This window comes from Panthera pardus, unplaced genomic scaffold (genome assembly GCF_024362965.1).
Source record: "Panthera pardus isolate Hobbes unplaced genomic scaffold, ASM2436296v1 HiC_scaffold_12, whole genome shotgun sequence".
Lineage (NCBI taxonomy): Eukaryota > Metazoa > Chordata > Mammalia > Carnivora > Felidae > Panthera > Panthera pardus.
The window spans coordinates 18840975-18868857 of record NW_026526677.1 but is presented as its reverse complement, the minus strand read 5'-3'; the positions used below and the strand labels follow the sequence as shown (position 1 = coordinate 18868857).

The window sequence follows — 27883 nt, the reverse complement described above, 5'->3', positions numbered from 1 at the left end:
TTAGCTTCTGTGTGCTGTGGTTTCCTCATCTGTAAAGTGGGGCTGAGAACGTCCACATCCCAGAATGTCTGTGAGTTCTGAAGGACGCAGCATGCAAGGATGCATATATCCCACGATCCCAAGCTGAGTGTTCTTTGTGCCTCCATCAGCGGGAGTCCCCCTGGATAAACTAATACGGTTATTATTGGGGGTCAAGCTAGGCCAAGGCAGCTGCAAAAGCAAAGCAAAGTCACTCAACCTGCAAACGCCCCCTTCCAATCCAATCGCCCGTTTCCCACATACGTAACACTTGAAAGCACTGTAAGAATGAGACGTTACACTTAGTTTGTTATATGGTTGCTTAAAACTTTAGTGCGTTTTAAAGAAAAGACGCTTCCATTAAATACATTGTAGCCTAAGGTGCATTTCACCTGGGAGGCATAACCCGGAAAGGAGAACCGTAACTGCAACCACCGCACTGGTGGCAGTGTAATCACAAAGCAGCTGACAAAGTTCAGGTCCGCCGTGAACTCCTTCCAGAATCCTCGCTGCCACCAACGCTCTTGGTGACATCTGGACGACTTGCTTATGCAGGCACCCCAATGTTTAACTGCTCAAGAATTTCGCAGTGGGAACATCCAGTGCCTTCCACCCATCGTACCATCTGAAAGGCATCTGGGGTGGGCAGTGGCGAGAGAGGCCATTCCAGAAATGCGCCGCTGCTGCTGTCATAGAGAAACTAACCCCGCTGATTCAGGGCCAGGTGGGGCCCTTTCCGCCTCGTGAACCCCAGGTCACCTTCCCAGGCCGGTCTCACTCAGCTCGTGCCTGTGGATTCCCTGCCACACCCTCCTCGGAGCTCCCTTAAGGGCCCCTAGTGATTAAATCGCTCATCACAAAGCCTTGCAGAGTAGATCAGTAGCCCTGGCCATTGGACAATCCCCTTACCACAGGCAGGGGGGGGTGTCCTGCCGAGCTCCGTTACCCAAGCTGCAGCCCAACTGAGTACCTGATGCACTGAATTAATCTTGTTAAATAACTGAATGTCTGAGCCTGCAGAAGGACCACGTGGGCCTGGAGAAAATTTGCTTTCTTTCACCCAAATCAAGCGTTTTCTTTCTCCAAATGTGTTTATTCAAACCTAACGAATCTTTTCTAAGCTGAAAAAGCAAGATTTTTCTCCCCTGGGATGAGAAGAGAAAACTAGTAGCTGAATTTAAAAAAAAAAAAAATTGTTTAAGGTTTATTTATTTTTAAGAGCGAGAGAGAGAGGAGTTCTGTTAGTACCGATCATTCTCTAGTCGTTCAACAAGAGGCTGTGGGAGCAAGCCTCAAGTGTGGCCCCACATTGCAATCAACCTGGCTTTTTAATTCCATCGTCCAGGCTGCCCTCTGACCCAGCCCACTGTGACCCGGTGGGACACAGGCATCGGTATTAAAAAGAGAGAGAGGGAGAAACACAGAATCTGAAGCAGGCTCCAGGCTGTCAGCACACAGCCTGACGCAGGGCTCGAACTCACAGCAAGATCATGACCGGAGCCAAAATCAGATGCTTAACCGACTGAGCCACCCAGGCGCCCCTAATGGCTGGATTAATTGGAAGGCTACCAGTTACAATTTTTCGAGATTGATAAAGATGGAGAAGACTATTCAATTTTAGCCTTAAAAAAATTCCACCTTTATAACTATCAAATGGCTAAATTTCCAAAATTTCTAGACCATACTTGTATCTAAGCTCTTCGTTAGAGTTTCCATCTAAATGGTTGAGATTTAGAGCAGATGGGTTCCAAGTGTTTTGCCCACCCCATGGGTATGTAAGTATAAATAATCCTCAACATTCCAGTATTTATGTGTTGGGTGAAAATGGTGCTTTTGTTGATGTTTGCTCATCTGGAGTAAAAAAAAAAATTCAAATCAGTCTCTGCTTTAAAATGTATAGTGTGTGCCTTCTACCTAGAAAACCTTCACCTGCAGAGGATGTGTGAGAAGCTCATCTGTTTTCCACCTGCTACTACTTCTCAGGAGGAGGCATCCCATAAAACAGTGAGAATGTACTTTGTGTAGCAGAAAGCTGACTTCGGATCTTCTCCAAGAGGCTGAGTCCTGTAAGGCTCATTAGGTAAAGCAAGGGTCAGGAAAACGCCTTCGGGAAGGAAGCCCGGCCCTCACTGACCATTCACCTGCCTTGGCTCAGGACACTTTCCCCCCTAAAGTTTACTTATTTATTTTTGAGAGAGAGAGAGAGAGAGAGAGAGAGAGATGCAACATGCACGAGTGCAAGCAGGGATGGCGGGGAGGGAGCAGAGGGGAGGAGGAGAGAGAGAGAGAATCCCAAGCGGAGAATCTCTGTGCTATCAGTGTGGAGCCCGATGCGGGGCTTGAACCCACGAACCCCGAGATTATGCCCTGAGCCGAAACCAAGAGTCAGATGCTTAACCGACTAAACCACCCAGGCGCCCCAGGAAACTTTTCTCCTCAACCCTGGTCCAGATGCTGATGCTAAGCAAACGAGGAGGCCGGTCCACGTGTGGTCAGTTATCATGAGTTTGCAGGGGGGGTGGGGTTGGTTGGCTCCTCCCTCCTCACCCATGGAGCTGCACCCAACACACGGGGGACCCCGGGTTGGGCTGGCCTGGTTGTCAGGAGGGAAATGAGGCCCGGACAGTCAGGGAGTGTGGTCATCATCGCAGGGGTGAGGGGAAGACGGTGTGCTGTATCCTGAACCCCCCCAGGTGCACCCCACTCCACAATGTACTGAGCTCTCCCACATGCTTGATGGTGTCTCACAGATACACAGGCATGAGGTCACCAAGCGACAAATATTAGCTTTAAGAGCAGAGGAATGGAGAAGAACAAGGCCCTTTGGCTTCATTCAAGCAGGGCCGCTTAGGCACCTGCCCTCTCTTATTTAATTCTCTCAGAATTCCCAAAAGGTTGATAGTATTCTTATCCTCACTTTACAGAGAAGGAACATTGGGGCAAAGAGGCCGATCAATTTGTCCCAGGTTGCTCAGCTGTACAGGGTGACATCTGTTTCCAGGTCTTGATATACCAGCCTCCCCAAACCAAAGGCATTTAAGCTTCAGGCTGCCTGTGAACCCAGTTGTGGGCTGAACACAGTTTGCACAAGATCCCAGAATACTAGAGAGTGTGCCTGTCCCTCGTCTTCAGGCACCCGGTGAGGAGACCAGGCTCAAGCAGGTCTCTGTTTAATCACTGGGGCTGGGGGACTTCAAGGTCAGAGGCACTGGGCTCACCAGGGAGCCCCTCCACCAGCAGTGACCGCCATTGCTTTGCATCTCCCTCCTCTCTGGTCACCTGTAGGGGGCGCAGAATCACTTCTAGCCCTGGAGCCTCAACCCCGGGGTATGGTGTTCACCAGACAGTACTTAGGGTGGCTGGGGTAGGAAGACAGGGGGCGGCAAGTCCCTCTCATGGGAATCAAGCAGAAAATATTCAAGACACAGGGCCAACAGCGTGAAGCTGGTTTAGGGTGGATGGGGGCTTCCCTCCTGGAGCTCCCACCTGGTCCACGGGGAGGGGGCTCTGGGATCATCTTCCTGAATGAAGAGGTCCCAGATTTGGGCCTCTCAGGAGTGGCCCCAATGGTGTGTGGACCCTAAGCACACATGGGAATTTTCTCAAAGGCCGTGTCCCCACAGGAGAGTCAGATCACATACTTGGAGCTCCTAAATAGCCAGGGGCCTAGCCAGAGACCAAGGGCACAGTTCTGGCACCCTTGCCAATGGCTCTGCCCCCCCGCCCCTTCTTACCAGCTCTGGTTCCTGGAAAACAAATGTGTCCCTGAGCTGGATCTCTTTGGCTGGTTAGTCATCAGCTTGGAGGAAAAGGGATGGAAGGATGACTTTTGAAGTTCCCTGTATTCTGGGATTCTGAACTTCACCTCAGAAAGCCACACCGGGGACAGACAGACAAACCAATAGAACAGAATAGAGAATCAAGAAATTAACTCTTAAATATATGGCCAATTGATTTTCAACAAAGGCGACAAGACCATTCAACAGAGAAAGGGCAGTCTTTTCAACAAATGGCACTGGGAAAACTGGATATCTAAGTGCGAGGGAATAGAGCTGGATCCTTCCTCCAAATGCACCTCAACTTAAGAGCAAAAGCGATAAAGCTCTTAGAAGAAAACACAGGGGGAAATTCTTCATGACACGTGAGTTAGCAATGACTTCTTGGATGTGACATCGGAAGCACAGGCAACAAAAGAAAAAAATTGATAAACTGGGTTTCATCCAAATTAAAATCTTCTGTGCGTCAAAAGGACACTATCCAGAGAGCGAGAGACAACCCACAGAATGAGAAAAAAATATCTACAAATCATCTATCGGATGAGGGATTATTAGCCAGAATATATAAAGAGCTCCTGCAAATCAACAACATACAAACAAGTGACCCAATCCAAAAGATGGGCAACAGACGTGAATACACGATTCTCTAAAGAAGGTGTTCAACTGGCCAGACACAGAAGAACAGATACTGTATGGCCTCACTTCCACGAGGTACCCAGAGTAAGAAAATGTACAGAGACAGAAAGTAAAATGGAGGTTTCCAGCAATGCGGTGGAGAAGGGGAGTCATTTAGTGTTTAATGGAGCAGTTTGGGATGAAGAGTTCTGGAAATAAATGGTGGTGATGGTGACACGCCATGAAGAAGGTACTAATTGTCACTGAATGGCTCACTTAGTTGAAATGGTAAATTTTATGTTCTATTTTACCACAATAAAAAATCACCCCTATTTAAAACAGAGAGTTTGAATTTTTATTTTTAAAAAATTTTTTTAACCTTTATTGATTTTTGAGACACAGAGAGAGAGCATGAATGGGGGAGGTTCAGAGAGAGAGGGAGACACAGAATCCGAAACAGGCTCCAGGCTCTGAGCTGTCAGCACAGAGCCCGACGTGGGGCTCGAACTCATGGACTGTGAGATCACGACCTGAGCCGAAGTCGGACGCTCAACCGACTGAGCCACCCAGGCGCCCCAGAGAGTTTGAATTTTTTAAAAGGCCACCTGAGTAGGCACTAAGAACACTCAGCTTGGGATCATGGCCTCTCACCGCGTTGCTCAGGGTCCAGACCCTTCAGCGGAGCTTGAACATGGTTTTTGGCTTTGCCTCTGCCCTTCCTCAGGCCCCATCTCGCTTGTATCCAGTGTGCCCCCTGCACGCCGCACGCTTGCTCTTTTCCGAACACTGCCGGTATCTTCCTGACCCAAACCTTTGGGCAACGCTGTTTCCTGAGTCAAGGGGGCCGTTTCTGGCTCCTTCAGCGTGAGCTCCTCTTCAGCCTCCAAAGTCCAACCTCGAAAGTCCATACCCACAAAGCCCCAGTCCATTTGCACTTTCCCTGGGGACTCTCACTTCCGCACATCCAGCTCCCTGAGGTTGCGGATCAACTCGCTCACTGCCAAATGCCCTACACCTCCCTGCCACAGGGCACAAACCTGCAGGATCTGTGGGGCCGAGAAGCCTCTGGCAGGGCACTCCTCACAGCGGTGGTTACGCAGTATTCCCTCTCTCAAGAGGGAGGAGGGAGCCTTTCCGTCAGAGTCCCCTCTGCCTCTCTGTCCACATCGTCCCCCACAGGGCCCGGCACATGCTGCTGCCCAGTGCTAACTACATCCCAGGCTCAGGTCTAAATGCTTCATCCTGTCTGGGCTGGGATCTCAGGATGGCATCCTTGCCAGAACAGAGGGCTGCATCCCGTGTGTGTGTGTGTGTGTGTGTGTGTGTGTGTGTGTGTGGTGTCAGAACCCCAAGAGGCTAAGGCAGAGTAGATGCGGTACCCAGGCAGGAACATTAGTAGCTCTCAGGTGGCCCTGCCAGGCAGGCAGCAGGAAGGAACAAGGGGTCCAGAGTGGAGCGGGCAGGGGTGGGGCTGCAGACAGGAAGCACCTAGCACTCACTGCAGGAAATGGGGAGACCTGGGGAGAAGAGCAGGGTAGGGAGGGAGGTTACCCATTTCGCTAGAGCCAGCCCGGATGTAGCAGCTGGACCCCGGCTTGTGGCCCTGAGATGAGAGCCGGAGGGGAGCAGTGGGGGCAAAAGGGCGTTCTTCCAACTATGGAGTCCGAGAGGGCACGAGGCTCCTACAAAATAGGGCTACCCAAGACCTCTCTGCTCCCACACCCCATACTCCACAGGGATCTCTGTGGGGAATAAACTATTTTCCACCAGGGTGCAAGAGAACTAGACGTGGGGTTCTCATCCCAGGCCTGGATTCAAAGGAAGGAGGAAAGAAAAGAGAATAGAAAGATTTTTAGAGATCCTAGCATGTTCACATCCTGTTTCATTCAATGATTCATTCATTCATTCATTCACTCATTCATTCATTCACTTGTCTGTCAACATTTATGGAGCACCTACGACATACACCAAGCCCTGATTCAGGCTCTCGGGAAAACAGCGTGCAACAATGTGGACAAACGATGAAAGTATTTCCCCATCGCTGGTCCCACACATGGTCCTCAGCTCCACCCTGTCCTGACCGGACGTTCTGGGGCATGTTCCCCGGGCCTCTGGAAACTCAAGGAGAAATCCCTCATACCATTTTGAGGCACCTGTGTCATGCACGCGGCCCCCCCCCCCTTCTCCCCGCAGCTCAGCAGGATGCTCGAATAGGTGAAGGAGCCATGCCCAAGGTCACAGAGTCAGGTCTAGAACTCTGACCTGCCAGACACCAAGGCCACCCTGGACCTCCCCACCCACTGGATCCCCAGATGTGGAGAAGGGAAGAGCTCTTTGGAAGCCATGTTTGTAAAGCCCAGTCTTCCAATCTCACAGCATTAGTGTGGCCTCAAGTCACATTCGGCACATTGCCCGCTGCATGGGCAGGAGTGCTCAGGAAAAGCGGGCTGTCCCCTGGTGTCAGCAGCACAGAGGCTCTGCCCTGCCAACTCAAACCCCCTGTTGCCTCACCCTCCATCAGACTCACCTCATTACTGTCCCTGTCCTGCAGATGGGAAAACTAAGGCAGAGAGCGAGGCCAGGCATGCCGGACCTTCCCCTTCGGTGGGTTGGACTAGCTTTCTGCTCCCAGAGGGGCCTCTCTCAGTACAATGGATCTGGCAGCGTGGCGGGGCCCGGAGGCCTCCTGAGGATCCCGGAGGATCCATCCACCTCTCTCCCAGCACCTCGATCCCGGGTCTGGAATAGCACAGAACCCTAGGGCTGCAGAAATCACCTGGTGCCATGCAGGGGGGTTACAGACAGGAGACCAAGGCCCAGAATGGGGGACCTGTGCAGGGGACCTGTGTGCATGCTTGTCTTCTCTGCTCCTTCTTGGCAGTGGGGGCGTGGAGTTGTCCCAGCACTGAGCTGGGGCAGATGCAAAGCCATGCAGACGGATGGTTGGGCTACAGACCTGGCCAGGGAGATCCCTGGATACTGGGGTGGGGGAGGGGGGGGTTGCACATCTGGAGGAACCCCAAAGTCTCCATCCCCGCCTTGAAACCTGATCAGAGCCCCTCCCCCCACCTCCCCACCACCATCGGCAACACCCTAGTGCCCTCAAGGGTGGATAACACGAGGGGGTGGGGCTCTTGGGTAACATGAGGGGGCGGGGCTCTTCGTCCTAGGCAGAGAACTTGGCCATACGGGATGTACCTGCAGCCACTCTATCGCTCTGCACCCTCACAGCCCCCACACTCTCCTCCCTCACAGGCAGAATAGGCCCAAAGAGCCCCAATTTACAAGTGAGAAGGTTGAGTAGCACCCTGGAAATAAGGGTACTGTTCCAAAAGCACATTTCCATGGCAAAGCCAAGACTAGAACCCAGGTCTCTTGGTTCTCTGGAGAAGAGCTGGAGGGAGAGAAGAAGGGAGGGAAGAAGGAGCCTCGGGCTTTTCAGCTTCCAGAGAAGATTCAGGGAGTCTGTGGCAACTTCCTACTTCGCTGCGCTTCTCTGAGCCCTCCCCTTACCAGGCGAGGTTAGGCCCACCTGGGAGTGGGGTTGGGGACTTCTAATGAGCTGCAAACCCCGTGGACAGCCCTTCCTGCCATGCACACACCATAGCCTGAGTCGGGGCACCCCCACCCCAGCCCCAGCCCCAGCCCCAGCCCCAGTGAATGAGAATTGCCAAGTTATAGATCTTTCTCCCACTCCAGACCTGAAGGTGGGGCTGTGTCCAGCACTTCTCAGAATCCCGCCAAGGCCCGGCACAGTGACAGGCAAAGTTTGGTGAGCAACCAGTAATTGGAATCAGCATCTCCGTCCCCTCGTCTGTGAAAGAGGACATTTGGGCCAGCAGACATTGGGTGTCTCTTCCAACACCGAGTGGGATACCCACCCCAGCACCACGACCCACTGTGCCCGGCAGGGGAGTACCAAAGCTCCTGGACATGACCAATGCCCCGGGCCAGGCAGGTGACTATCCGAGAGAGGAGGAAGTTGGCCAGGTGGCCTCAGCTAACCCTCTAATCCACACGGTTTCCCCTGCTTAGGGAAGAAAGCTTGGCTTTGCGAAGCTTGCAGAGATCAGGAGTTTCAGCCAGGACACAGGCGGTATGAGATGAGTCCCTGCAGTCCCAAAGGGACCTCCACCAGTGCTCTCCTGTTGCCTTGACTCCCCAGGCTCTCAGGGTGGAGGCCACCTCATTTCTCAGGAGAGTGGGGCTGTAGCATCTGCCCTATTTGCTGCACACAGAGAGTGTGTGTGACTTCTGGAGGAGTCACAGCAGAGGAAGAGAGTGGGTGAAGCATTCCCTCAACCCCTGCTTCCCCGGCCCCTAGCAGCACAGCCCCTGCCTCCCCGGCCCCTAGTAGCACAGCCGCAGGGGAAGGGAGAAAACCCAGCGGTGCATTCTGCCTTCCCACCAACCTGGTTACAGGGCTTCCTTTCTCCCCGGGTCTCTGTTTGCTCATCTGCTAAATGGGATGGGAACGTGCATAAAGATGTCACCCATGATGGTTTCTCCTCCACGGTGAGCCACCCGGAACACAGAGTATACTCAAGGGCTGGAGGAGGTCTCTTCATGGTGGACCCTGCCAGGGCCCCAGGAAGACTCTAGGGCTCTGTGTCTCCTGGCCACATGGGGACTCTCCTGCCACCCAGTGAGTCAGCCTTCCTGGGAAGCTGAGAACAGTGGCTGAGGCACAGGCGCTTAGAAACTGTCTCCCAGCAAGTGACCCTGGCGACAGAGGCTATGCCTGACACAAGAGGCCCTAAGGGGTGTCCCTGACTGGCACACGGGCTCCCCCTACCATGCATGCAGCTCCCCTACGTACAACAGGTGCAAGTGTGGGAGGAAGTCTATGCACGTCCCTCACACAGGAGTGCACACAAATTAGTCCACAAGGCCACTTCCTGAAACGCATTTGGACAGCAGGACTCAGACCCAATCGATACAGGGGAACACGCCAGCCCGAGTTCACACTGTGCACGTGCTCATAAACCCCCCAGGCCTCCACTCACACAGGCAAAGATACTGGGATATGCTCACAGGTGGCTTATCCTCGCTTGAGAAACACTCGTAATGAGACCTCAGTTCTCTGTTCATCCTCCCAGCCGGTAAACATTTATCATGCCCACAGATCTACATCTGGAAGGATCTAAGCTGTAAGACAGCAGGCAAGCGCTCTGTTCTCTCCTAGGAGAAAGGCTGGCACCTAGTTGGTGCTCAGTAAATGTGGAGAGAAGGAAGGTAAGTGGAGACAGAGGACATGAGCAGACTGGAGGGGCTAGGAACCCCTGAGCCTCAGTTTCAGCCTGGCCACTTGTGGATACAAAGACCCTCTGCAGTTAGTTCTTCTCCGTATTTAAACACAACCTGGAGTCTAGAACCTGCATCTGACCGGGCCCTCCAGGACCACCAGCCCACTTATCCTGGGAACTGCTGCTCACTTTGTCCCCTACCTCTTAGCTCACTTCAGGGAACCCTCAAGACCCGTTTGTGCTTCCAGTGAAGTCTTTTCTGTCCACTGTATCCAATTTCTCCTGCACAAAAACATAAGTAAGGGAGGGGAGGGCAGGGAAACGGGGCGAAGGCGGGTCCAGACTGGGACCATCACAGAAACCTCTAGAGGGCTTTTGGAAATTTTCCAAACTCCTGCATTTCAAAAATTCAGACCCAGGAGGGGATGGGTAAGGGTTTTCCCAAAGTCCTGCGGGTTGTAGAACACACAGCAGTGGAGACCCGCCCCGGTATACCCCATCACCCTGCCCAGCATGTGTACCCTTCTGGGCCTTAGTGTCCCCACCCAAACCTCCACAAACCCTCAATCTTCACCAGGGCCCTTGGGGGGCGCAGAGAACCAGCTGTTTTGCCCTGACCCCGGTCGCCAGCAGTCCATCTGCAAGGGCCCTGGGGCTGACGCCCATGCTCTGCAGCCCCGAGTTTGGAAGGAGAATCCTCTGTAAGGCAATCTGCTTTAAGAGTACAATGAACTGCTCACCGACTCTCCCTCTTTCTGGAACATGCAGCTACGCCCGCACCCAGCATCTTTGAGCTGAGCCTGCGTTCTCAAGCAGAGGCACCCGGCAGTGGCAGGGAAAGACAGGTACTTGGCAGGTGGTGGTGCCTCTCTCGCGCACACTCTCTGTCTCAGACACACACACACACACACACACACACACACACACACACACACACACACCCTAGTATTTCCCAGAAACCCTCCTCTCCAAAAAGGCACTCTGGGTGCAATGGAGCTCCGCGGTGACCCTCTTATCTGCCTCTGGAGCCAAAACCTGAAACTATCCGCTACCCTGAATTGCCACCCAGATCCCCAGCCTTTTGCTCCTCCAGACCTCCCCTCAATCAAGCCTCAACTCTTGAGTTGAGCCTCCACCCCTCCCTCTCCTCCTTGGTGCTGGTGGTGGCTTCCGGGTGGGATGGGGGTAGAGAAGAGAGTCTCTGCTAAGGTGACATAATGTGCTGGGCATGGGAGGTGGGTGGGCAGGTCTGGTGTCTGGGGCCCCCAGAACACCTCTCTGGACACACTGGAAGCTCCTATGAAACCCTTGAGTCAGCCTTTATAGGGAAACCGGCTCTCAGGTAATGGAGGACTTGCTGACCCAGGTTACCTTGACCCCTGTACCCTAAGGAGAATCTTTTGCAAGGAGGTGGGGGTGTGGCCCATTTGCACATTTGTAGACCACAGAAGAAGGAGGGGGGGCTGCACCTTGGGAGGGGAGGTGCCTAGTGGCCACAAATAGCTCTGATCCTGGAGAAGCACAAGCCGGGGTCTGGGAGGGATTGCTGGCTGGAGAGAGGTGCCTCTTTCTTCCGCAAAAGGGAACTGTTTGGAAGAGGGTCCCTTCTGTCTAATCCAGCCCGGCGGAAGGCGCGTGGTGCCCGGAGCCCCCGAGCAAGGGGAACCCGGTGTCTTAAACTATGAATTCACGGAGCAGTAAGCACATAGCTGTCCTCCTAATCTGGTGACCCGCTTTGTCACTTTAGCGAAGCCTGGGGAACCCCGTAGCTTCAGGAGCACGTGGCCAGATGGCGCCTGGCAGGCGCGTCCCAGACGCAGAACCGAGCTCTCACTGCCCCACCCAAAACAGTGCCTGGGTCTAGAAGGGGGTGGGGGAGGGAAGGGTCGTGGCAGCGGGTTTCGGGTACAGGGAGCTCTCTCTAGCCAAGCACTCGGTCACAGCCCGTCTTCCCTTCTCCCGTTTCTGTGCAGCAAAACACTCACCACCAAGCACGGCTTCCCCATTCTGCCACCCAAGCCCCCGGACCCTCCCTCGGGCGCTTGGCCAGGTTTCCCGCATGCTGCTTCAAGCACCCTGGTCCAAGGGCCAGCGGAGAAGCCCGAACCCAGAGGAGCGGCGCCCTCACCCCCATAACTGCAAAGGTCTCCCTATTTCCAGTTTCCATTTCATATTTCCATTTGCCATCAAAACGAAGCCACGCATGGAGCCGCAGGAAAAAAGCGGCCGAGGCCGAGCTAAAGGTAGGTCCCAGGAAAAGTGTGCCCAGCTGCTCTCCAAAACGAAAGTCCTTAGAGACTTGGGCGAAATTTTATCAATGGTATTGTAACTTGTTTCCCTACCTCGGCTCTGTTTCGGAGCCCGCCGGGGGCCGGGGCTTAGGCGACCCTGGGATAGCCCCGCTGCTGCATTAAGGTTTCTGGTGCAGCCGGTAAGTTTTCCAGTCCGGGTGGTGCAAATGCCCGGGTGTACAAGGTCACCCTACTCAAGAAACACAACCGTCGTGAACGGGGGGGATGGGGAGGGGAGCTGCCCAGCTCTCCGAAGTCTCTTCTGAAATTTTCTTAAAACAACTCACACACAAAAGTTTCCCCCCCAAATTTTCGTGTCCATATGCATGTCTGTATCTTGATTCAGATGGTAGTTACACCAGCGTAGACAGACAGAACAATTCTTCGAACTTTCCTCTGCACCGCACATAAATTATCACAAAGAAAACTGCACATCAATTGATTTAAACTACTGACCCTTTAATCTAGGTCTTCTGTTTTTCTCTTTAAATTCATGTGTGTTTAGGCCGACTGTCGAGGCACGCTGGTGGCTATAGAAATTAACAATGTAAAACATTAAAAGCATTTTCCTTCTCAACCTCCTCCTCCAAAATTGACGAGGGCGCGGGGGTCGGCAACGACACAGCTCCCAGGCTGCTGTTTTTTCTCGATCACCCTACAATCACCCAGGGCTCTTAACTGCTTCTTCCATTTCTCGCTGTCTGATTTTGGGCTTCTCTTATACAAAACCGCACGCCGGTCCTTTGACTAACTTCGAATACGATCCGGGCGGAGTTTACACATTTGGTGCTGTGTGGACTGTGTCGGCGCGGGGAAAGAAATACCCTTAGTAGTCAAACGCTGCGTCTAATTCGACAATCCGGAGCAGCGGTTCGGCCGCGCCCCAGGGGTCTCGGGCCTGGCCCGCGTCTCCCGACCTCTGAGCTCCGTGCGCCTCTCTCGGGGGGCCGGGGCCAGGGCCGAATGGATGGCAAGGTAGCGGCTAGCAACGAAAACCTTCGTGCACCGAATCGAAAGCGAAAGAGAAGGAGGGAGCAGGGCTGCTCCCCCGAAGCGTCCCGGGGCGCGTGGCCGAGGCCTGGCGCGCCAGCCGCGGCTTGGGGAGGCGGCCCGGGGTTTGGGGGCGAGGCGCCGGGGACCTCACTCTCGCGACGAGGAAGTTCTTTGTGCCGCTGGGAAACGTAGGGTCTCCAACCTGGCGTGTCTGCTGGGGCCCACGGGCCCAAGGACGGGCCAGGGACCAGCAAGGACTTCGAAGGCCGAAGTGCGCACCCGGCGAGGTCGTAATTGCAGCAAGCGCGTTCGTAAAATCGAAATTGTGCCCTGCACCCGGGGGGACTGCGGAGTCATCTTGTTCATCTCAGGCCTGCAGCTTGAGAGGATTCTCACCTCCACTTTCTGCAACTCCGAGAAGACCGGGCGGGCGGAGACTGGAGGCGGCTTCCCCGCCGCCGCCGCGCGCTCTCTCCGCATGGCCCTAGCGCAGCCCCCAAGGCCCGCACCTCACTCGCCCAGGGGCGCTCGGACGCGAGGAGTGGTTCCCGGGGCTGAGGTCCCGGAGGAGGCCTCCCGAGCATCGCCTCCGGCTAGTTGCAGTTATGCAGATCGAGGATCCGGCTTCCAGCCGCGGACCAACAAAGCGGGGAGGGAGGTTTCCAAGTCCAAGCTACCCGCGGTCAGCCCGACAGCAACCGCGGTAGAGCCTAGTGCGGGAGGCCTTGACCACTTCCGCCTTTCCCGAGCTCCTGGGAATATCCCCAGGCTTTTTTCTTTGAACCTCATTTACCCCCTTTTGAGTCCACACCCTCCAAGCGTGGGAGAGAACTGTCCCCAAGGTGTGCCTCAGTTTCCCACAGAGCCATCTCCAGAGGCCCTCCTCCTAGCAGCCTCTGTAAAGGGCAGAGCCTCACCTCTGGGTGTCTAGGTTTCCCATCTCGGACTTAATGTGCCTAATCTCCTTTTTATAGGGGCCAGAAACCTCCTGGCCAGGGAAGAATACACAGAGCTGTGTGTTGTTTGTGGCTCTGCCCTCCATCTCAGGCAGCAGGGGCATGGGGGTCCTGTAGCTGATGCTGGGCTGCCTTTCGTGCCAACCTGCAGCCTATGGCTTTGCCCAGAGCAGGGGCAAAGACTTGGGTGTTCACAGGTTCCCAACAGCACAGAGGCTGAGGATGGAAACCTGGAGGAGGGTACACTACACTCTTGCTCTCTCCCTTGCTCCCTTGCGGGGTTGGGGGGCACTTACCGCCCAGTGATGTAAGTTATCAACATTCTCTCCCTGTGATGCAGATGAGGAAAAGGGCTTCAGAGGAATTACTTGCTCTACTGGCTAAGGCAAGTAGAGGAAGGGCCAGGCTGGTGTGTGGGGGCCCAGCAGGGCTCTAAGAGGGTGTCCAGAGGGGGCCAGCCCTCCCCCCCCTCCCCCCTGGACCTGAAGGCATCTTCCAAAGAAGAGGCTGGAGGCAGCTTGGGACCTCTTCTTATGTAACGCTTCTTCCTCCTCAGAAGCCTCACTGGTGAATTTTTGAAAACATGCAAATCCAGTGCAGTGGGAGAGAAAACACATCAGGCCCCTGGCTTTGCACAGTGAACCTCCACGGGTCCCCCAGGCCGTGATTTGCTCTCGCCTAATAGTCCTCTGCGACAGAGACCAGGAGGGGCCTGGGCAAGGCCAGGAGGAGGGAGCCTGAGCCGAGGCGCTGGCAGGCGGGTGCCTGCTGACAAGGGCTGACAGCCCCTGCCTGCCTGAGTGTGGAAGGAGCACCTGTGTGGAGCTGTGAGTGTCTGTGATCTGAGTGCCTGATCTCATTCCAACAGGAAGGTGGAGAGGAAAGGTGGAGGAAGTGGGGAAAGGCCACCGGAACTTTCTAAATCTGCTCTCAGTCCTGTCCTTTGGGTTTGGGAGTGTGTGACTATGTGTGAGGCCACACGAGTGAGTGTATTTGTGTGTGACCATGTTGGCTCACGAGGAAGAGGCTGTGTGTGCGCGCAGACTCAAGTGTATGATTGTGTAAAAATGTTTGTGTCAATAGCCACCTAAGGAACTGGTTCAGAGCCTCTGGGAAAGCTAGTTTGAACGTAGGAAAGTGTGTGCCATGGGCTGTTTTCCTGAGGCTGTTCTAGTCACCGAGGCCTCCACCATGTCCTATGTCTCTCCATCCAACCTTGGTCCCTCCATCCAGCCTGGGCCCGTGCAACCAAAGTCATTGCTCTGTCAGGACCAGCTGAGCTCCAGGGCCCTGCCTGAAGGCCAAGGTCTCAGGGAGAGTGTGTACCCAGGGTTCCTAGCCCAGGGAAAAATTGTCCCTCCCTTCTGGGTTGTTTTCTCTGCTGGCTTGGGGCTCATCAATCCGGATTCAGTGGGAGAGAAGGCCTATAGGCTCCTGAGCTGCTCTGGTCTCAGGCAGCCCGATCTTCCACCCTCTGGGGGCCCAGGCCTGCGACGTCCTGCCTGTGAGCTCAAGGGGGCTTGGAGGTCATTTAGGCCTCGGGTTCCCTGGGGGCCCAAATCAGGACCCAGAACCTTCCCTCTTCCCCCAGCACCTCCCCGCCTCGGGCTCTGCAGTTCCCTGACTTCTTGAGGGTCGGTCCTAAACCGTTGTTCCCAGGCCAGTCGCCCCCCCAGGTTGGCCACAGGAGAAACGCTTGGAGCGTGAGCCGGCCTGTCTCTCCGCGGCGAGCCGCGCTTGCGGGGCGTGTGGGTTTGTGGGGTGGCGAACTGGGGTCTTCGATGACTCCGGGCGTCGGGAGCCCAGCACCCGTGTGGCCCCCTGTGCCAGGGCATCCCGGGCGAGCTTCGCCGACTGCGCCCCGGGCTCCCAGAGGGCTCGGCACCTGCGACGCTCCCACCTGCAGCGCCGCCCGAGGAGCCTCCCTCCAGGCCTGCGGGGAGCGAGGCCTCCGCAGCCCCGGAGCCCCGCGCGCGAGCGCTGCGCCGGGACTGTTGGCCTCGGCGCGCCCGGAGCCCCGGCGAAGCGTCCGCTTCAGAGGCGGCCCCGAGAGCAGCGCAAAGCGAGTGGTTCGGCGAAGACGGGGAGAAACAAACTCCAGGTCGTCTTTAACAGCCCAAACGCTCCGAGCCCTCGGCTGGAGGATACGAAGGTGGCAGGACGGATCCCATGGTCCCCTCGGAGCAGTCGGTTCCTATTTGCCGACCCAGAGCCGCCCCGCTGCTCGGCCCCGCGCCTCCCCAGCCCGCCGAGTCCGGCCTCGCGAAAGCCAAGTGGGCTTCAAGGGCTCCGAAGCCTCGGTCCCGGGGTCCCCAGCCCTGAGCGCCCCGCACGTGCACTCACCGTAGCAGGGGACCTGCAAGGCCGCGTTGTGGCCGCCGCTGCCTTCCTGGATTTTGAGGCTGCCGTCCGGGGGCGTCTTGCAGGCGCCGCGCTGTAAGTAGAGATGCGGTTGCTGCGCGGGCGGCTGCGGCTGCGGCTGCGGCTGCGGCTGCGGCTGCGGCTGCTGCGGGGCCGGCGGCTGAGGCTGGGGCTGGAACTTGTTAAAGGAGCCCCGCGCCCCGGCGCCGCTCTCCAGGGGTGCCGCCAGGTCCTGCTGCCCCGCGCCGTAGCGGGCCCGGCTCTTGGCGTCTCCGAATCCCTGTCCTTTGGCGGCGGCCGATAGGAAAGTTGTGCCGAACTTCTCGCCGCCGGGGTATGCCCTAAAAGGCGAGGAGCCCTCCCGGCTCTGCGACACCGGGCTGTAGTAGGCGTCCATGGCAGCAGCCGGCGACTCGCAGTAAGACACACAAGTCTCAGCATTCATGCCTGGCCTGCGCGGGCGACGGGCGGGGGCGCGAGCGAGAGCGCGAGGACGCCACCGCGCGCCTTGGCCGGGAGTTTGGAGAGGCGAGGAGGCGGTGGCCTTGCGCTCCGCGCCGGCCTGCTCGCTCTCCCTCCTCCCCTGCGCTTCTCTCTCTCTCTCTCTCTCTCTGTCTCCCTCTCTCTCCCTCTCTCTCTCCCCCCTCCTCCTCCTCTCTCTTCCTTCTCCCTCCCCACAGCTGGCCCAGGGAAAGAACCGAGGGCTGTAAAAAGATTCAGATGTTTGGGAAAGTTGACCAGATCTCCCAAACTCTCTTAAGGTTTTGAAGGGGGGGGGGGAGAGTGAATTCCACCCCCCAAGACTCTCTCCTTCCTTCTCTCCTTCTCCCTCCACCCCTACTCTCCTTCCACTCCCTGCTCCTCCCTTCCTCTCTCTTAAGGAGATGCTACTAACTGGTTCGCTAGGGATTAAACCTGGAGGCACCCGAGGGCCTTTCGGATTCTAGGGATTCTAGGCCCGGAGAGGTGATGGGACCCCCAGGACTCCTGAGGCTAGGCAGAGAATTGGTGGGTCCACGATTTGGCCTAGGGGAGGGGGGCAGGCAAAACTTTAGTGACAAATTAAAAGAAAGAAAGAAAAGAAAAGAAACAAAAACACCCAACAGGTTTTCACGTGGAGTCTGAAGGGTCTCTAGCCTCCCGATATGGGTGAGTCCTTTGGACACTTGCCTCCAAATTTGTGGGTGCAGCTCTGGGCCTTCCCGCTGGTGCCTTTTCCTCTGTTTCCAACCCCTTTTCCCCATTTGTAGTCCCTCCGTGAAATTAACACGCACACCAAGCACTAGTCCGTGCGGGGGGGGGGGGGGGGGGGCACTTTCCTGTCTTATTAACTATTTCCCTTCCCTGGAAGGGCGCTGGGTCTGGGTGCAGAGGGGCCTGTGTTCACTCAAGCACCGGAGAGACCCTCGATGGGCCAAGTTGGGGAAGCCTTACAGCTCGGTCCCCTCCCTCCCCTCCTGGGACAGAGCCCTTCTCTCCCCAGCACTGCACCCAGGGGTTGCAAAAACCCAGGGGACTTTCCGGTCTTGGTCTGGGGTTGAGAGCAAGGGGTTGGGAGACCTGCTGGCTGCACCTGGTCTTTACACTGTCACCTGCTCGGGGTTTGGGGTAAGGGTGAGGTAGCTTCTTCTCTCTCTACACTCACTGTCTCCGACCTGAGACCGATGGCTTGGATTTGATGGGTTGTGGTTTCCCTAGGCGACGCGGGGCACACTGGGACCAGTCACAGCAAGGGAAAAGAACTTTTAAGGTGCGTCCAGCCCTTTCCCCAGGGTTAGTCATCGACTGTATCTCACAACAACTGTGAGTGGTGGGAAGTTGGGGCCCCCAATTTTCGATGAACAAACTGAGGCTCAGACAGGTGTGGTTACTTGGCTGAGGCCCGCCTTGGACACCACGCTGTGGCTAGTCCCTCCACGGTCCAGGGATGGCATCGGGGGCAGCGAAAACGCCAAGCGCAGAGGAGACGGGTCTCCCACTGGGGAATGAGTCAGTTTGAAGGAGACGGCTCAGAGCAGCTTATGACAAACTGCAGGGAAAATCCTCGGATTGAGGACTTACCTCAAGGGAGGCTGGGGATGGGGTGAGCAGTAAAGGGGCAAAGTAAAACGAGAGAGGGCCTGAGCATCTTGAACCCAGGCACGTGGGTCGGAAATCCATTTTCTGAACCTACCATATCCCAAAGAAAAAAGACCTGGGGGAGGGGGGTTGTGCCTCTACTCCCAACCTCATCCGGGCTAATCCTCACCCCCACCCCACTCCCTTGGTATCTCTGCTCCTTGCTCTGCCTCCAGGCCGCCGACTGCTCAATCCCACATCTGGTTTCCATCGCGGCTTACCTTGAAGTGCTCGTTAATAAAGATATTCCGAAAACCTAGGCCAGGGGTGCACGGGTCCGAACCCCTCCCCCCCCGCCCATGGGGACCTGAGCGGCTCTGGCCCGCAGACGTAAGCCATGCAGATATAAGTCATCTTATATTTATTAAGCACCTATTGTGCCAGAAGCCATCCGCAGGTCATGCCCCAATCCCCACCCCCACCCCCAAACAGTGTGTGGCAATGCTCACCTTGTCCTACCCATTTTGCAGATGAGTAGACTGAAATTCAGAGAAACCGTCTGATTTTCCAGCCTCAGATAGTAAAAAGTGGATGAGCTTCCCATTGTCCCATATGTTCCTGTCCAATTTCTTTCAGTTCTTAGAAACTGCCAAGTTCTGCCTGCGCACAGCAGTTTAGGGGTTTCCTCTGCCTAGAACTCCCCAATCTGGAGCCTGTGCTTTTGTCTCGTTAATGATCTGGGGTCCAGCTAGAGTCCCTTCCTCCAGAAAGCCTTCCCACGCCACCCAATGGGATTTGGTTCTCCCACGTGCTGAGTCTCTTTCTTGGACCTTGTTGTCTAGTTTGATCGGGTCAGTGTGAATCTTTTTAAAAAAATTTTTAAACATGTTTATTTATTTTTCAGACACACACACACACACACACACACACACACACACACGGAATGTGAGTGGGGGAGGGACAGAGAAAGAGGGAGACACAGAATCCAAAGCAGGCTCCAGGCTCTGAGCTGTCAGCATGAGTCCGATGTGGGGCTCGAACCCACGAACCCAAAGCCGTGAGATCATGACCTGAGCCGAAGTCGGACGCTCCACAGACTGAACCACACAGGCGCCCTGGGTCAGTGTGAATCTTGACCTCACTGGTCAGAGGCTCCTAGAGGACAGCCTCGAGCACGCCTGGTGCTGCACAGATATTTGTGAAATAAAATACTAAAGCCCGAGCTGTGGACCCAGGGTTCCATCCACTGCCCGTTTTGCCATACTAGCTCCTACTAGTTCAAGGTCTTTGGTTTCCTTTAGCCAAAAGCAATCAGTTGCTCTCCCTCCTCCTCCTCAGGAATTAAGCGACAGAATTAAGAGCCGGCCCCTCTGAGGCTGCACGAAAATAGTGAGCTCACTCAGCACAGGGGCCCGTCCTGTTTTGTTTGCTACCGGTCTTGACACATCGTAGGTCCTCATAAAATGCGTGTTGAATGGACCATCGAAAACGGCATGCGGTCCAGCAGCGTCCTGGCGAATCTTTGCCAAGGAGTGCCCAAGGAGCAGGCTGCCCTCGTCCATGTACCCAGGAGCTGCCTGGACACCTACATGGTGGCAGCAACCTCTTCCACTTCTCCCCCAAGATTCCAGGCCCAGGCATGAAGAAGAGAAGAGCACGAGCATCGAAATGCATGGGTGCAAGGCAGGCACAGGTGTAACCGCGATGTTCTCCGGTAACCTCTGCCCCACGGCATGCTCTCAGTGCCAGAAAACCCGAGTCCCAGGAAGCTTTCTGTGGGCGCTGCCTCTCACCACCTACCCACCTGCGCTTTTGTTACCTGTTGAATTACTGCCTCATTATTCAGCCCTTTCCTCGGCTACCTGGGGAATTCCAAACCCTGAGCACTCGGGACACAGCATTTGGTGCCCTCAGCTGGAGCCCCTCCTAGGCACCGAGCTCCTTCTTGGAACCAGCACCACTGCCTTCTACCTTTCTACATTGTATCTTATGGATGGACTCAGAAAGAGTGAGCACTTGGCTGGGAGCGAGGAAGCGAGTGCCTGTGTGTGGGTTTGCCTGGGATCTGGTGACAATATGGTTTCCCTCATGAAAACCATCACCGACCCGCTCTCTCAAGTCCCTACAAACACACCTTTCAGGAGGGAACACTAATAAGAGTAGCTGGTTGTTTCTGTCTGTGTGCATTCAATCATTTGTGCGTCCACCAGCCCGCCCATCTGCCCATCGTCCGTCCATCCATCCATCCATCCATCCTTCCTTTGCTAAAAGCCAAGCCACTCAGTTCCCCCACTAGGCTTGCCAGCCATCTGAAGCCAGGTTTTGGCCCAGCCTCTGCTCTCCCGGTGAGTTTTTTCTCCTGCAGCCAACACTCCCCCTGGCTTGCTGTTTGTCTTGAAGTTGCCCCAGCTGCCCTTGACACCCTGGCTTGGCCATATCTCTGTACTTCCCGTTACCTCACCGCATACCGGGAATGATGGGGGTCAGCAGGGCCCTCTGCTTTAAGTCCTGCACCCCCACCCCTGGCAGGCACATCCCCCCGCCGCAGTCCCCTTTCCCTCCCTTTTGCAGCTCCCGCTCAGCCCTCCTGGAAGCAGTTCCCCTCTTTTGAGGACTCTGCACACAACTGGGGGAAGGGAAATGCTGAAGAAAAGCCTTTCTTTGTCAAGGCTGAGTGTCCAGTGCCCGCTCCTCTGGGAGACCTTCCTTCACCACCCCAGCTACTGCTCTGTCACATTTGCCTGTTTACTTCTTCCATAGTATCTATCCCGGGCTGATATTATCCCCACATTCGTTGATCTACTTGGTTTATTGTTTGTCTTCCTACTGGAACGTGAGTTCATGGCTACTGTCTCCGACAGTTGGGAGTACTGTGCCTCACATACAGCACCGCTCAGTCGTATCTTTTGAATGAATGGCTGAAGGAGTGAATAAACCAATGGATGGATGGATGAAGGAATGAATAGCAGGAGAGTGTGCTTCGGGACTGGAGGGTAGCTGCCCAGTCCCGCTGGTTCAAGGTTGGAACTCTTGAGATCAGGCATGTAGGAATGAGTTGGTTAGAAGGTCCCGGACTGGGGGGGGGGGGGGAAGAAGGCATAGCAGACACACCTTTCTTTCCGAGGGAAGGGTGGATTTGGAGCCATTCCTTTGGTCAGAGCTCTCCCCCACACCGCCCCCTCCCGCCCTCACCCTTGCACTCTCACCCCACTGGACAGACAGTGGAGCTCAGGGCCTGGGCACTTTAGCCCTGGCTGGCAGACTGGCTTATCTTCTATGTGACTTCTGACTGCCCCAAGCCTCAACGTCCAGTGTGAGCAAAATGGGGACCATACCCACCTCAGCGAGTGTTTACTCTACTTGGCTGGAAGTTGCCCCTCCTCCGTAAGTGGGAGGAGGCAACAAACACTGGAAGTTTGGGGCCGACGAAAGGACGTTTTGGACACCTGCAGAATGGGCAGGAAGAGTCAAGCTATAAACTGGGGAGGACAGGACTCTTATAAATCTTGCACAGGAGCCCTTCCTGCCCTGCAGAACCCTGCGCACAAACCTCACGCTCTGGAAATACCAATATTAGCAACAATGTGGTGCACAACTGTTACAAGTTAAGTTCTTGCACACTGAGATCTTTGCAGTCCTCCCAATAGCCCCATGGTGGTACTATTATTCTTATTTTACAGTCATTACAACACCGAAGCACAGAGAAGTGAAGCAATTGGTTCCCGTCATCAGCAAGGCAGAGGACTTGGGATTCTAACTCAGGGATCTTACCTCAGAACCCGTGCTTCAGATCGCTTTGCATTGTCAGAGATCTCTGTAACCCAGTCTGGTTCTCAGAGATCTCTGGGGACGGGCGGGTCCACTGGTTCCCGAGGCCCTGGCCTGCAGGGTGCGCCGAGCGGCTCTCACTTCCCCGGTGCCGAAGGTGCCGGGCGTGACAGAAGTGAGCCGGGCCGGGTCTCGGCGCGATCGCCAGCCCCAGCCACACGCGCCGACCCACCGACGTCCAGCCTCCCAGACCCCGCCCCAGTCTCCCCGAATGCGGACACCGAGGCACCTGCGCGTTCCGCTCCCGAGGCGGCGCTGCCCTCGGGCCAGCCGCGCCCCCTATCGGGCGGAGGCAAGGAGGGTGGCACTGTCCCTCCGAGGTTCTCCAGAAGCTCCGAGGCCGCGGCGAAGGGGGGCGCAGGACTCGGCAGGCGGGGGCCAAAGTGCGCCCAGCTGCCCTGCGAAAGGCGTGGAGGTCTCTTAGGAGCGTTGAACCCGCGGGAGGATCCAGCCAGAGGGCGCGAGACCAGGTCCCCGCCTGCCCTTCCTGCTTGGCAGGACTTGTTACCCCGTTTCAGTGCTTAGCCTTTCCCGATGTCCCGGACCCCCATCGGTCCCAGGCTGCGCACGCTCGGGAATTCGGAATTCGGCGCGGGGAGGGGCCTTCGAGGGTAACCACCTCCCTGTCACCTCCTGCACTATTTTTAATAAGGCCCGGGAGCCAGGGGGTCGAAAGGAAGCCTGCGTCCAGGGGCATAGCTTTCTGCATTAATACGCGAGTGGCGCGGACGGAGAAGCCAGTCGTTCTAGAGTTCTTGTCACACACGATTCAATTCGGTCTGGGGCGTCGAAGAAGTACAAAGCGGGAGGGATGGAGGTTTTTACAAAGGACCAACCCCGCCGCCTGCGCCCGCGGGGCCGCACACCTTTGCCCATCCAGACGCGCTTCCAGGGTCTGTCCCCCGCGCGCGTTCGGGGCCCCGGGTGTCTCCACTTCCCCGCGCGGGGCTGCGGGTCCGTCTGAAGGCGCAGGCCCCGCCACGCAGCCGGGTTCCCTGCCCTCCCCTCTCGAGCACCAGGCGGGAAGAGAGCTCTGAGGGCCAGCGCAGGTGGCATCTGGGGAGCCCCGTGGGAAAAAGCTCACGAGAGGGGGTCTGCACTCTGCCGGGGGCGACTGCCTTCGCCCCTGAGCCGGAGAGGACCTTGTTAGAACCGGAAGTCTTCAGCCGAATTCTGATCCAGGGCACCCCCTGAATATTGGTTACAGCCCAGGAGGACACGGATAATTTAAATCTACAGATAATGTCAAACGCCAACCCCCCCAGCCAGGTGTTTAGACTGAAGCTCCCTGTGCATTTTTTCTCCCCGTCCTTTCTCTCCTGAAAGGCAGTCCTTAAGGTTTCAAAAAGTGGCTGGGAAAGACTGGCCATGGGAAGACGGAGGCCCAAGCACACCGCCTCATATACACAGGGGTCCCCAGGCATCTCAAGGGCAGAAATGAGGTCTCAGTTTCTTGAGGTGCTTGCTGGGAGGAGAGGATCTGCCCTTGCTCAGCCAACCCAGGGAAGCACTAGGAACTTTGTGCCCATTACTCTGATCAGAAGAGAGAAGCATGAGCAACGGTGGAGAAGTGTTGACGGCTAGGGGGATCGGAAGCCTCCCTCACATCGTGTCTGCCTGTCCGTGGCAATGGGGAGGGGGCTGGAAAAGGCGGGGTGGGTGGGGAGGGAGGAGGCGGCAAGGTGCCCTGACAGCAATTCCGTTAGTGGTCCGGAGACCAGCTTTAGATGCAAGTTTGAATCCCAGCTCTGCCACTTTGGGGCCGTGTAGTGTGGGCTAAGTGACAGCTTTCATAAGCTTCAGTTTGCTCTTCTGCAAAATGGGGATAACAGTACCGGCTTCATAGAATAGCTGTAAGGATGAAGTGAGATCATACTCACACAGGCTTAAGCATTTTCCGGTAACAACAGTGATCACCTCCTTTCCATTTTGGAGACCCTGTGATTTTAAACATCATAGCCCAGCCTTAGAGCACCGGAAATGACCATTTGGGGTTTCTGTCCTTCCACCTTTGGGGAAATGGGTCATATTCATCCTCCTCTCTGACCATAGCTCCTCCGTGGATCAGTCAGGTTCCTGTCAAAGCGCCAGGAGTGAAAAGGCTGAAGGAATTCGTAGCTCCCAGGGTCCTGCCCTTCCTGCAGTGGGTGCCAGTGGTTGGTGAAGGGTGTGTGCTGTGTGTGTTGGGGGGGGGAGTGTAGGGGGAGTCTTGAGGGGAGGAGGGGAGCGCTGCCCTCCACGTCCCAGCTCCCCACCTGGCACTTCACCTCCCTTGATTCTCTCTGTGAGCTCACTGTGCTGTGAGGTGGGGTGTGAATCCCCGTCTATAGCCTGGGAAATGGAAGCCCAGAGAGGTGACCCCCCTTGCCAGGAGTCACATTGCCCGCAGAGGTCAAGTTGACTCTCATACTGGGAGCTTTGGGCTCCCTCCCAGGCCTGGTATTTTTGGCTCGGCAGCCATAGCAGGCTGGGGCCTCACCGTGGGGGTGGGGGAGGGGGTCTGGCATTTACATCCCTGGCCTGCACCCCACCCCCCACCCTGACAGTCTCAGGCCTGCCTCCGGAGGGAGGGATCCTGGCCCTAGCACCTGTCATAGGCGGCAGCCAGAGCGCACATTCTGATCCCATAATCCGGAGGCTTGTGATTGGCAGGGAGGAGGCGGAGGAGGGGAAGGAGGGTGGGAGGGAGAATCCCAGAGGGAAAAATTTGAGCAACCCTAGAAACCGGAGGCAGAAGCAGAAACAGCTACAGAGCTTGGCACAGTGCCTGGCACATAGTAGGTGCTTAGTAAGTGGTGGTGGTGGTTCTATTTCTCTTGCCTCCTGCTCTCACCAGCTGCCTCCCAACCTCCTTACCCTCTCCATCCCGCAGGGTTGTATCTGAGGACCGTGGTCTGACCTGGACCCTCTCTCTCTCTCTCCTATGCTGCCTGCTGTTCTTCCCTCCCTGGGACCTGTGGGCGCACAGCACAGCTGGCCTCCCCGCACTCCCCTGGCAGGGGCCGGAGCCGGCCCAGAGCGCACATCTGTGGGCAAACTGGGATTACACCTCCTCCAGTCGACCTCTCCTCCCAGAGCTGAAGGGGGGGGGGGGGGAGGGAAGAAGGGGCCTTGACTGCCGAGGTAAGGGCGGAATTGCTCCTGCTAGGTGGTTCCCGAACACCCAGCCCTAGGGGGAGCCTATGGCAGCGGGGCTCCCGGTTGCCCCGGGCCTGGAGTGTGCCGACTTGGAAAACTACAAGGCAGTTGAGATAAAAGACACAACACATCTAGAGTCTCCCGCCGGGTTTGGGCCGCCACCAGGGGACAGAGGCGAGGCCCCGAGGTGGCGGCACTTTCCCTCAGTTTTTGGGTGCCTGTTCAGGTCCCGCACTCCTCTGTGCATCCGAGCAACGCACTCTCCCTCCGTCCTCGCCCGAGGGCTGGAGACTGAGCGAGGCAGAGCGAGGCCAGGGTGAGGAGCCACCCGCCCGAAATACACGGGAAATAAACCCCCGCAGAGTGGGCCCTGGGACAGGCTTTGGCCCCTCGGTCCTCGAAGCGGCTGCTGCGCAGTGAGTGACGCGCTGTGGGGCCTCGGACGCAAGCTTCCTCTCAGCCTGTTTCCCCAGCTGCTCTGCCATCCTCGGGAGCGCTCCCGCTTCTAGCTACTTTGTCTAAATTGCATTCGTTTCCAGGTCGGAGTCGAGTTTGTCCGAGGGGGTAGTTGAAAATGCGCGCGCGCTCTGGAGCCGGGCGGAACTGGTTGCTAATCCCCGATCTGGGTGCGGATGTGCAGTCGTGGGCAAGTCAGTTCTCTCTGTGCCTCAGTGTCCTCATCTGTGAAATGGCGGTGGTTACTGCTGTTTCCTAGGGAAGAGATCACGTGGGCAGGCGATTCCTTGACCCCAGTTCTCATTTGCATCTGGACGGTGGCAGGATTGCGGGGCTTGGAGGAACACACAGTTCAGTGTGCCATCACATTCAGGTTACCTGGTCGCTGGGTTCCTGGAGTTCTTCATTCTGCCCTGCTCCTGGGGCCACAGGACTCGCCCTTCAATGGCTCTTCTGGTCCCTAAGTGTGGCCAGTCAAATCCTTTCAACATTTGTCTCCTTTAAAATAATTCGCGGGGCTCACCCTTTCCCTTTCTGAGCTAACTGACATGGTTTCAGTTTCTGGGGGATAAAATAAAATAAAATAAAAATAAAAATAATAAAATAAAATAAATAAAATAAATAAATTAATTAAAATAAATTAAAATAAGTAAATTAATTTAAATAAATAAATAAATAATATAAAGAAATAAAATAAATAAAATAAATAAATAAATAAATTAAAATAAATAAATAATATAAATAAATAAATAAAATAAATAAAATAAAATAAAATAAAAATTTGCTAATTATTGCACCCACAGTAGAATTGATGCCTATTTTCCTTTTTTTTTTTTAAGGTGAAATTCACATAACATAAAATTAGCCGTTATAAAGGGAACCATTCAGCAGCATTTAGTACATTCGAAATGTCTTACAACCACCACCTCTGTCTTGTTCTAAAACATTTTCATCACCTCAAGAGGACCGATTTTCCTTTTTCAGCTCTGTCCCCAGGATGGAGTTGTGTGTAGGCAGACAAGCCAGATGTCAGGACTTCATGCGTTTACAACTGCCCTTTTCAATGCCTTTAAAAGGAGCTCAGTTTCTCAAATGATTTGCATGGTTGATCTCAGAGGACTAGGGGGCCACGGTGGCGGGACTAGGTGCTTTTTCAGAACCTGGGGAACCAATGTGTGTGTGTGTGTGTGTGTGTGTGTGTGTGTGTGTGTGTGTAGGGGAGGGATTATGGGACAGGGCACTGGAGACAGGGCACTCAGCAGAAGGTGTTTGATGGTCCCGCTCATCCAAAGTATAAGTACAATTCTCATTCTGCAGGAGGAGGATGCTGCATGTATAGTTTCACACAGACATTTCACATCAGTGACTTTTCACCATCTTGGGGGAGCCATGTCTTTGGTAATCAGATGAAAGCAAAGGACCCTCTTTCTAGAAAGATGCAGGTAGATGTTACATTAGTTTTTCCAGGGCTGCCGTAATAAGTGACCACATACGCGGTGCCTTATAAGAAGAGAAATGTATTCTCTCACTGCTCTGGACACCAGAAGTCTGAAGTCAGCGAGTCATGAGAGCCGTGTTCCGCGAGAGGCTCCTTCCTTGCCTTTTCCAGCTCCTGGTGACTCCAGGCTCCCTGTGGCTTCCTTACTCCCATCTCTGCCTCTGTCTTCACATGACCTTCTTCTCTGTGTCTTCTCCTCTTCTGTGTCTTCTAAGGACATTTGTCGTTGGATTAGGGTCCACCTGGAGAATCCAGGATTGTCTCAAATGTCCCCCCCCCCCCCAATATGGTCACACTCCCAGGTGCCAGGGGTTACGACTTGGAGAGATCTTCTGTGGGGCTGTCATTTAGCCCAGCACAGGTGCCTACATCCAATTTTACACCCAATTTCAGGGATGTTCAGCATAAACGATTCAGGCTAGGAGTCTCTGATTTAATGTGACAAAGGAATCCTTTGATGTCACTGTTAGAAAGGTAAAGAGCAAAGACACCACGCCTGTGTCCACGGTTTTCCTTAAGGAAGGGAGCACCCACATATGGTTAAAAGGAAGAAACAGACCCATCATTCTGTCCCCGTGATATCATCTACCCTTTTGAGGGACGACATTCCAGAACAGAAGGCTAGAGACAGAAATCGGTTGCCTTTTTA

The 27883-nt window shown here is 55.3% G+C and overlaps 1 protein-coding gene across 1 annotated transcript in view; it reads right to left on the bottom strand.

Moving 5' to 3' along the window:
* ALX4 (ALX homeobox 4) overlaps positions 1-16791 on the bottom strand; it is a 44090-nt gene extending 27299 nt beyond the window's left edge. The window contains exon 1 of the mRNA XM_019470176.2: positions 16239-16791. Coding sequence (XP_019325721.2) covers positions 16239-16701 — 463 coding nt within the window. The 5' untranslated portion in view covers positions 16702-16791. The remainder of the gene's footprint in view (positions 1-16238) is intronic.
* Between the last annotated feature and the right edge of the window lie 11092 nt (positions 16792-27883).